General features: G+C 34.3%; 1 protein-coding gene and 1 pseudogene across 4 annotated transcripts in view; both read right to left on the bottom strand.

The window, feature by feature from the left end:
- Positions 1-1937: 1937 nt before the first annotated feature.
- On the bottom strand, positions 1938-3012 carry LOC309815655 (securin-like; annotated as a pseudogene). The gene is made up of 2 exons: positions 2977-3012; positions 1938-2462 (listed from the first exon to the last, which is right to left on the bottom strand). The product of its transcript is annotated as a securin-like (transcript).
- A 5791-nt stretch (positions 3013-8803) lies between these two features.
- FSTL5 (follistatin like 5) overlaps positions 8804-11585 on the bottom strand; it is a gene marked incomplete at both ends in the record, with an annotated part of 542883 nt that continues 540101 nt past the window's right edge. For all 3 annotated transcript variants that reach the window (XM_082611409.1, XM_082611410.1, XM_082611411.1), the window contains one exon: positions 8804-9506. In XM_082611409.1, coding sequence (XP_082467535.1) covers positions 8804-9506 — 703 coding nt within the window. The remainder of the gene's footprint in view (positions 9507-11585) is intronic.

Genomic DNA, 11585 nt, shown 5'->3' with positions numbered 1-11585 from the left:
AGGAAAACAAAGGTTAAAGTAAAAGACACAGATCCAATATGGAGTCAGATTTGTTCTTCCCTGTTACACCATGGCCATCAAGATTCATCATCATCTCTACAATTATGTTATTTAACAAGTGTTGTATAAATGAAATCATGAAATATGTGTTTGTGATTGGCTTTTTTCACTCAGCTTAGTTTTCGTGAAGGCCACTCAAGTTGGGCATATCAGTAGTTTGATCCTTTTTATCGCTGAGGAATATTCTTCCACAGTTTGTTAAATCATTCATCCATTGAAGAATATTAAAGTTTTCTGTTTTGGGCAATTATAAATAAACCTGCTATGAACTTTCATGTATAGATGTAAAAAGCTTTCAGTTCTCTGGGATAAATGCCCAAGAGTACAATTCCTGGGTAATTTGTTATGATCATTTTTAGGTTTAAAATAAACTGTCAAATCCTTTTCCTGACTTACTGTACAATTTCACATTCAAACCAGCAATGTATGAATCATTCAATTTTGACAAATCCTTACCAGCTTTTGGGGTTATCACTATTTTTTAATTTAGCCATTCTGATAGCTGTGTAGTGATCTTATGATTTTAATTTCTATTTTCCTAAACGCTAGTGATGTTGAAGATCTTTCCATAGGCTTATTTGTCATCTGCGTATTCTCATGTTTATCTTAGACTGTTCATTTGTCTTTATTTTCTTTTGTCTCATTCTTAGTATTGCATAATCATTATGAATCTACTTTCAGTGAATGTTTTTTTAGTTACTGTACTTTTCAACTCCAGAAATTCAGCTTTTTAAAAAAATTTCTATCTCTTTATTGATATTCTGTCTTTGACAGGACATTGTTACTATCTTTTCCTTTGCTTTTTTTAAAGCATAGTTTCCCTTAGTTCTTTGATCATATTTATAATGGCTACTTTGAACTATCTGCCTGTTCAGTGCAACAGTTGGGGCCACTCAAAAACATTTTCAGTTGTTTGTTTGTCCCTCCCTATGTATCTCATTTTCATTTTTCTTTGTATGTACAATTTTTTGTTGTTTTTAAAAGCAAGGTATTTTAGGTAATATATTGTAGCAAATACATATACCCTCAACAGAACTTCTTGTTGTTTGCTTATTTATTGATTTACGACTTTATTGAACTATTAAAGTGAAACCCACACAAGTTAAAGCCTTTGATACTACTACACAGAGGATGTGGCCTTTAGCATTTCCACAATCATCCTCGGATGACACTGGTTTCAGCGGGGATCTCTTAGACTATTTCTTTGTTTAATCTCTGTGTTAATCTGTCTGTCTCCATTGTATCGCACCAGGCTATTAGGCTCTACTAATTGCTGGCTGAATTCACTATTTTTTTTTAACATCTTTATTGGAGTATAATTGCTTTACAATGGTGTGTTAGTTTCTGCTTTATAACAAAGTGAATCAGTTATACATATACATATCTCTTCCCTCTTCCCTCTTGCATCTCCCTCCCTCTCACCCTCCCTATCCCAACCCTCTAGGTGGTCACAAAGCACCGAGCTGATCTCCCTGTGCTATGTGGCTGTTTCCCACTAGCTATCTATTTTACGTTTGGTAGTGTATATATGTCCATGCCACTCTCTCACTTTGTCCCAGCTTACCCTTACCCCTCGCCGCATCCTCTATTGTTTCAACAAACCCTGGGGGCAACTTGCTCAAAAGTCTGCTCAAATTACATTCAGGGTTTTTTGCAGAGGCAGTTTCTGATGTTCATCTTTGCGATTTGCTCTGAAACCAGGAGGGCTCTTCTTAGCTGTGTCTTTCTCTGATTCTCTCTAGTAAACTTATTGGCCTACAATTTACCTTGTAAACTTTTTTTTTTTTAGGAAGAGTCTGTTAAACAAATAATTTCTTTATTAATACAAACTATTAATACATACCAACAAACTATAAAGTGCTAAGAAATTTAAATATCTAAGTATAGCAAACTGCTGGCAATTCAACATCCAGGGTCAACAGAATGCCTGAGGGAGACTGCAACAGATGAGGCATCCATGGTGGAGGAGGCATCTTCAGAGGTGAAGGGGTCCAGGTGTAACAGCTTTTCAAGTTCCCTTGCCTCACTGAGGGTCATGAGAGGAACTCCATTCAAGGGGAGGTATGTGATCTAGTGCTCTTCAGGCAGGTCAAAACTCTCAAAATCTAGTGGATTGAAGGGAAAGAATTTTTGTTTCTAGATAAGTGTCATTTGAGGTAGGAAAGGAGCTTTTTGCTTTAATGATCTTCTCAGTCATCTTTTTGGGAGAGAAGTTTGTCTATTTGTGTTTGAGGGATCCATTAGTCTTTACTGACTTTTCTGTAGGCTTGTTGACCATTCCCAAAAGCCTTTCTTGCAGCTTTAGGTAACGTCATGGAGCATCAAATATGTTGCCAACATGTGGTGTTGAAACCTGAAGTCTCCCATATAAAGTTTACTGAAGACCCAGACCTCAGCTTCACCTTGTAAGTTGTAAGTGGGGCTACCAGCCCTCACTAAATTGCTTACAATTCATAACTTCATTATTATTATTATTATTATTTCTGGTACATGGGCCTCTCACTGTTGTGGCCTCTCCCATTGCGGAGCACAGGCTCCGGAAGCGCAGGCTCAGTGGCCATGGCTCACGGGTCCAGCCGCTCCGTGGCATGTGGGATCTTCCTGGACCGGGGTACGAACCCGTGTCCCCTGCATCGGCAGTCAGACTCTCAACCACTGTGCCACCAGGGAAGCCCATATCTTCATTGTTTTTAAGAGTGCTCTTTAACCTCAATTTCCTCACACTCTGTTTCAAACAAAGTCAGTTCTTTTGTGGGTGATTTTGGAGTTATATCTGTTCTTATGGCCTCCTTCTCCTCGTGTGACAAATATGTGGTTACTTTCTGGAACTGGGGGTGGGGACAGTAACTCACCTTTCTTGAAGTGACACTAGGCTGGTGGTATGGTCTCTAGTGTTCTTGATTTTTTTTTCCTTGCCTGAAACTCCAACTTGCAAGTAAGTTGGGCCAGCATTGATCAAGGTCCCAGTATTGTCAGCTTGTCTAGATTAGGGTAGATTCTCTGCCCTATGAGTGGGCTCCTATGGACATTCAGTTCTTTTGTTCAATATATCAGACAATATCCATTTTATAATATGTAACTTATGTTGTATAGTAATTTTGTCCAGCATGGTCAAGAGTTTAGTCTCTACTTGCAGCCAGTGGCAAAGAAGAAATTACTTTTCATCTAAAGAATATTTTTCTGGCCCTATATAACATCTATATACTCAAAAACCCAGTAGGACTTATCAGAGGCTCTTCTAATACCACCTTATACTGAAACCCAGTTCTTTTATGAATCAAATGAATACCTATCCCATTCTCAATAATGCTTATTTAAGATCTTTTCCAATGATATTAAGCTCTGAAATTTAAATGTGCTTACCGTAAGGTCTATATGTTACTGTCCCTCATACCTAGATATATTCTACACACTTCCCATAATATAACTTTTCCCACAGTCCCTTGTGTTATGTGTATTTCTCCTAGACTTGGACTATTCAACATAATTTGACAGCTTTTACAAGTTAAAAGAATACATAGTAATAATAGGTCTTATGAAAAAAAAATCCTAAGAGGGTTTAAAGCAGTAAATATTTTAAAGAACAAAAATTGAGCCTAGATATTTTCTGAGAGAATTCAAAAATACAATTTCTAAATAACATACTTCAGCATTTCAAGTATAATAAGTACATGTATTTATTTTTCTATTATAATTTTCTTTAAACACTGTAACTTTTTAGGATGATGGTACTCAGTCCAAATAATTATAACTAATATTAACAAAATTAGAAACTGAGCTAATAATGGAAGGAGACGTTGAATATAGTTGGTAACATAGTGAAAAATTTATGCACAATACCTACAAATAAGATAAATCAAAGGCATATTATTTCATGTTGGATGTTGGGGTAAGCATAAATTCATCACACAGTTAATAGATATTTAAATAAAGTTGTAGATATTTTCAGCAATGAATGGTATACTTCTGATTTGATGAATTAATCTCAAAACATACATGCAGATTATCCCCAAATACACTGATATTTTGGGGGGATGCTATAGATGCAACATCTTTTATTTATTTCATATAAACATGCTTCTTGGGACAAGGTTAATATAAAATGGACAATCTGCCTCTATAAACAACTAAAACATAATGTATATTAATTTAGAGTTTAATTATATATGAAAGGGGTTAATCTTTAACATAACAAACATCATGTTTACAAAACCAATTACATTTAATTTGAGATGGCAAATGTTTAAAAGACACCATCTATCCAAATGTTCATTATGTCTATTAACTCTAATACTTTAAAGAATTAGAGAATATTAAATAGAAAACACCTGCCTGACTAGTGTTCCTTTCAGTTATCACAGTTTAATAACATTCAAGGCATACATTTTTGCCAGAATGATTTGAGATTCTCAGGAAGTTAAACATAAGCTCTACAGAGACCAAAAACTAGTGTGAGTCCAATTAAACTAGTAATCCAATCATCTCCCATATGTTTAGTTACTGCCTAATATGTGCCCACCACATACAAGTCCGTTGTGGTTTGCTCTCCTTGCTCTCATTTGGTTGCATAATGTGTATGTGTCAAATAGGGTTACATAGATAATAAACAGAAAATAAATTGTATATCATATTAGATATCAATTCAATTATGGAAATGAATATCAACAAACGTGATAGCCACATTCTGGAAATTCTGGAAATTTTAAATAGGGTATTCAGAAAATCTCACTGGCAAGCAGCCGTCTGAAGAGACATGGCCTGTGAGCCATGGCCGCTGAGCCTGCGCGTCCGGAGCCTGTGTTCCGCAACGGGAGAGGCCACAAGAGTGAGAGGCCCGCGTACCGCAAAAAAAAAAAAAAAAAAAAAAAAAAAAAAAAAAAATACGGACTAACAAATCACGCTCATATGTTAAGATTTAGTCTTCTCAGAGGATGGGGAAGGTTACCGTGACTCAAGTCTACAATCATGAATTTCTATAGCATGATTTTCAGAACAAATTTCTGTGCATGAAGATTCCAAGGGGAGATAAATGATATTAGAGTGTGTTTGGAAGAAAAGTGAAAATAGGCTTTTGATAAGGTGCTGCTTTTTTTCTCTTTACCCATTCACACAGGAACTGCTAAATGGTAGATGTATGGACAAGTGAAATTAGAAGTGGCCCCTTATGAGTTCGTAAGGTTGTAACATTGGGGTGTACATTTTCATACTATTTTAGAATTGTATTAATTTTCATGATAGCCATATTGTTCTTAATTTTTTTTCTCACTTTTAAGATATACATAATATGACAAGCTGTCAGATATGATTAAACATATCGTTTCATCATGTAAAATCTAAAATACTTAATGTAAAATCCAGTCAAGTTCACTTATTTTTTAAAAGAAAACCCTGTGAAGAACTTTTGTGTGGGAGTTTTAAAGGTGATAAGGTTCTAAAATTGCACTTTTTAAAAAGTGCTTTTACTTTACTTTTATATCATTAAACAGGAGGTGGAATAATGCCTGAAAATTGTATTGGTTTGCTACATAAACATGATGACACTACTCTGGAAATATATTCCATGTCCAGTGTTATTTAATTTGTCTTTTATCTAAATCCTCCTTCTCACACTCAAATCTGCTTCTCTTTCATGACTTTCTTATTTTTACCACTGATGTCCTATTTGAGACCTGCTGATTTGTTTCTTTTTATCATACACACTTATTCAGTTGCCATCTCAAGTCTGGTTCCTTAACACGCCCTGCCTTGTAATATATACTTTCAATTTAATTGTCATATATTAAAGATCACAAACTTACATTTTTTTGCAGTAGCCTCCCAAATGATACCTCTTTCCCTAATTTCCCTTCAGTCAAATCTTCATTCTATTAGAAAATAATGAATGTTGAAAGTGTTGTTTTCACTGTTATTTCTCTTTTTAAAAATTATTGCTGAGTTCCTACTGTCTGGATTAAGTCTAAACTCTTTAAATTCGTTTCATTCTTCACTTCCCTCCCTCTAAAATCTGATCATAACCCGTTTTTCTTGAGTTATGGGTATCACCTTCTTTACATAAATGTTTACTTTTTCTAGTCAGTTTTGCTCAAGGACCTCTCCACATCCTATTTCTGTTCTTGGTTTCACACCTTTTCTTACTTCATGCCCTTCATTGCTATCACAAAATTATCACCAGATAATTTGCAAGAAAATCAGATTATTATTATTTTTTTTGCTATCACTTCACTATTTTCTCTTGCCTATTAGAAATCTACTCTTTGAAGTTATAGCTTCTTTTTAGAGCGATGGCCTTATCATTTTTATCTTGGTTTTTCTTAACGTTCAGTTTTTACACATACCCACATTATTGATGAGATCATTATTTTCAACACACTTTTATCAAGATGTGTATAGAGTAATGCTGATGCCCTGTATGCCAGCTCTTATTCTGTTGAAGAAAGAATTATCTACTTTAGAAAATATTATATTATTGCATTTCCTTCTTTTTTAAAAGAATCACAAATGTCAATATTTTAAATATTTCATTGTTAAAAAAGAGGGCTCAGTATTTGTGTGGTTGAAAGTGTAAGGATGTTGAAAGGAAAGGATTTGAGTCTACTTTTATGTTCCATTCTGATACTCATTTCTTTAATAACAAGAAGGGATTCTAAAGACATAGACACCTTAAAAGGATAAATATCTTGCTTTACACATGAATATGAAGGCATAGAGCAACTTAGAATTGATATAATAAAGCTAAATTGTCATTCCTTGATTGGTCTCACTTTACCTGCCCTCTACCCCAACCCATCACTTTAAAAATAATGCAGAACAGTAGACTATGTTTGAAGTACAGGGAGGAAAACAAAACAAAACATGGGCATTTACATTAAAACACTGACTGAACTCTCAAGAGTTAAAATGTAAGAGGTTTATTCTCCTTTTATCAAGCAATGTCTACAGACAGAGCATCCACATGGTGTAGGCTACCAAAGAAGGATATATGAGACAGACTTAACATTAAATCATTAGGTCACAGACACTTTATGTGGATCATGATTACAAAGGAGAAAATTGCTAAAAAGGAAAACAGATAAGTAGAAACATAAGCTGATTTCTGTTGTTTATTAAATCTACCTCCCATAATGCTTCCTTAAGCTAAGAAGTAATCTACTGTATCACACAGTTCAGGATGCTATATACACATAAGATATTACACACTATAAAATTTCAGGTTTCTAAGCAGTTTCACAGAATTTAAACTTGAGTAAAATTTGTATTTAAAAAAGACCTTATTGGATTACCTTCAGGAAATGGAGGTCATTTCAACAGCTCATTAGCATTTTTAGCAACAATAAAACAAAAATAAGTAAAAAGATTCTCCAAACATGTAAGCTATTACTTTAAGCCTGGATAATTATCTGCTTATTTTAATAAACCAACTTGCTAGTTTTAATCTACTTCTACCAGCCTTTTCTTTGCCCTGAAAAAGGAAAGCAATAATTTTTACTTCTATGCAGTGTCTCAAATAAGAGGATTAGTCAGGTTTCAAACTACGGCACATAGTGAGAGAGTTGTTTAAGGATTCTGTAGGAGTCAAACAGAAGTCATTTAGGAAAGTTATTAAGGAATGAAGTCCTGTGATGGGTTACATTTAAATAGCAAAGGCAATGGAGAAGTACATCTTTCCTCACCACTGTGGTGCTATCCCCTAATTCCCAATTTCGGTTACTAATTCTCCTAAACCACTAATACTCATCAGTTCTCTAGCCAGTTTTCTCTCCCTGTTATTAATTTCCCAACATGTGGTTTACTCTAAGCAGACACAAATAATGCTTCTGTTTTAGAAATGGAAGTTCCTGCTGATGCAACACTGGACTACATGAAAAGACAAACTCTATTCCACTAATTATAGACATTTGAAGGAGTTGACATCACAAACTTGCATTAAAAATATAATGCACTCTAGTGATTGAAAGCAAAATGAGTTGAGAATACACTGCAAACATTTCACCATAATTATTTTCCTCTTTTCCTCCCCATTTTCCATAGCATGCTGCAGATTATACAGTGAGTATCAGAGTTTGTCACCTGTGTACAACCTTAGGCCAACTTATGCCTTCAAACGACATTTCATTGAGGGTTAGACAAATGGCTGAAGACTGGGCTTGTTGCAAGAGATATTCAACTTTTCTCTTTTAAATGACAAGAAATTTGCAGTGATGTGGGTGGTCAGTATGCAGCTTTTAGCCTTCCTTTTCTTCTTGTGACATTCCCTTCAAGGCACAAAAGATTATAAACAGTGGATGGGACAGAATATTCTGAATTAAGAATTTTAAGGTTCCATAACACCTTTTATTTCTGATGTAAGCATACCAAAAGGACAGAGAGAAAAATAGATAAATCACCCTCAAAATGAAATGATGCTTACAATCATTTCAAATTCCCTGCAGTTGGGTTATTTGTAAGTATTTAAATTCCTATTTTATTGGCTTAAAACATAACTATAGATCTGATTCTTGTAATTGATGTATAATAGCTTCTCATTAAATATTGTGTTAAATATTTCTAATCAACCAATATTACTAATTGTGTATTTCTTTGCCAAAAAAAGAAAAAAATCTATTTTATTTGGGCCACCCAAGTAACTTATGTTTGCCTAGGATACAAACTTGAAAAGTTAAGCAATGTAAGTTGTAAATTTAAACCACAGATTAAGTGCAGTGTACTGGAAAACTCTTCCTTTAATCATTGTTTAATAGGGCTCCTAGGCATCTCCAACCCAGACGACTGTATTTCCTTGCTCAACTTCAGTGATCTCACAGTTTAACTTATTGAGTCGTCCATCTAGTATAAAGAGAGAGTCCTTGGAAGGGGTCATCAGATATTGACCAAACAAGCCACTGTCCTGGATTTGCCTGTTCTTCCGGTTCCAAGGCCATTCCTCTGACTTGAGTGGTTCCTTAAGACTCTTTATCATCTTCACCTTCCCAGAGGCGAGCTCCACAAAAAGCACATCAGTCTGTGTGCTTGAACTACCGTAGATGTTGTACTGATGGGCTTCCGTAAAGGATGGCTGAAAGGCCACGTCAGATATGTGCAGGTTTGTGTGAATATCAAAAGCCTCTTGTATTTCTCCTTGGATGGTGATGTACTGGACCCTCACAAGACCTTTCACGTCACTGATGCTGACGACATAGTGTCCGTCTGGAGAGACATACGGAGTGCCTGTCACATCACTGTTGAACCCAATGACCGAGTCAGTTACACTGTCTACCAAGAGCTGTGGGGGAACCGCCCCAGTGCCATTGGGTTTACAGCCAACAAAATAATATCCTCCCAAGTGTGTATACGCCAGCGACTGAGGGACACACTTATAGTCCTTCAAGTTAATGGTCTTGACGTATGACATGGTTTCAAGATCAATCTTTTGTAGTACAGCTTCATCTTTATGAAGAATAAATCCAAACCTGCAAAGATGAAACCAAAGTTAGACAGGAAACTCTGGGGTGGTCACCAGAAGAAAATGCACTGTGGGCAGGTGGAAAGGGCCATCACAGCCCAGGCATGAATTGTCAGGCTATGCAGCAACTGGTGGCCCAATGGTGTTAGAATTAACTTTAAATCTTGCTGCCCTCCTCTTTTCTCTAGGTCATCCTTTCATTACAGCCGAACAGTTATAGCTCATGCTGTAGAAAGCAAAATAATTAAAAGTGATATATCTAGTTAATTGGAACAACACATCTTATTTTTACTCTAGAGGTTCAAAAAGTAAACATTATTTTGCATGTCTCTAAACCTACTGATATTGAATCAACTTTGTTTACTGCTAGAAAGCCAGCAAGAATAAAAGCCTTGAGTATATATCACTTTCACTCACTTCATTTACTTCTTATATTGTTTATGACCTTCAAATAAATCTGACAGTCATCACTATTTAGATAATTATCCCCATTTTTCTCATTTTAAGCTGCCTCTCTACCCTAATAGGTGTAGATATTTTTTCGGGAGGGGTATAAAACTATTTTCCTTCTATTTATTACATTTTAGGATCATCTTGATTAACTACCTTTATGCTTTTAACATTTATTTTATTATAAATTTCAAATACAAGTTAAATTTTTCATCATTGCCAAGCAAATACTATTATAATTTTTAATGATACACCTGCATTGTATCGGTTATTTTACATTGAACAATGATGAACTTTGGAGATTTATAGCATTTTTCTATTAAATTCAATTAAAAAAATAAATATATTTTAAAATATGTTTTGGTGACCTCTTTGATAACTTCAGTGCTTTTGGTCCTGAATGCTAGCTGTAAATTATCAAAAGTCCCTGTGACAAGGGTAAATATATTTTGTGGGGTTTTTTGTTTGGTTGGTTTTTTGCAGGGTATAAATACAGTTTGAAACACTGACCCATAACATCAGTGGCTTCCTAGCAAAAATAAGTAGGTTAAATAAGATAAAATGAGATAGAAACTACTATACACAATTATATCCAAAATGCACATTGGACAACAGAATTGTAAAGGACTTTTATTTTGTTTTTGTTAATAATATTGATTAAAACACGTCCTAATATTTCCAAAAATTCCTTAAAAATAAAGATCAGAAAAGTATTGTTATGTTACATTGACTGTACTCCTAAATGAAAAGAAATTAAGATGACTTTACTGTGAGTATTAAAACAAAGCAAAACAAAACACACTATAAAGAGTCATTTTTATTGTCACCTGTGCAATTCATTTTCAGTATACTAATTCTTACACAAAGTTTAATTTTTGTAAAAAAATTACCATTTCCACACATAATACAGAAATATGGTGCATTCAGTGTAATAATCCCTAAAATTTTTAATATAATCACATGGCAAACTCAAAATATAAATAAACACAGATCTTTAATATCATAGAAAAAATAAGGTGAATGTTTTCAAAGAATCAGTCTTATATTATGTAAGGCATGAAGTACATAAGCACAAACATTTTACTAAAATAGACATAAGACTGCAACTGATTCTATGTTATTGCATTACGTAGACTTAGGAAACTATATTATAACTTTAGATATATTTGAACATTTGTCAAGAGACTGCTGTCACCGGAGAGAGTACAAATTCTTCTATACAAAATAAAATCTACCATGTATACCTACTCCTTTAAAAAGATATCTTAAATATTTACTGAACAACCACTAAACCCAAAGAACTGGGAATATATTGGAGGTGAACATAACTTGCCCTGCTTTCAATGAGTCTAGAAATTTTGAGTGAATTGAAAAACTGTTAGTGATTAATGCTTAATTATAGTATTCTGCAATACTATTACTTAGTAACTATTACTTTATATATATATATATATATATATTTGAAATGGAATAAAGTAATCATTTTGAAAGTAATATTTCTATTGTATTTCAAAATGACATGCAACCTTCCTGGTTGACTTACGGGATCTTCATTTTTTCTTGTGTCCCTGATAACTGTGCTTGTGTCCTTTCAATAAACAAAGCTCATACTATACCTATTCAGGATACAATTTCA

The sequence above is a fragment of the Mesoplodon mirus genome (genome assembly GCF_964341445.2).
Source record: "Mesoplodon mirus genome assembly, chromosome: 2".
Taxonomy (NCBI): domain Eukaryota; kingdom Metazoa; phylum Chordata; class Mammalia; order Artiodactyla; family Ziphiidae; genus Mesoplodon; species Mesoplodon mirus.
The sequence above is the reverse complement of the archived record's forward strand: the minus strand, read 5'-3'. Positions and strand labels throughout refer to the sequence as shown.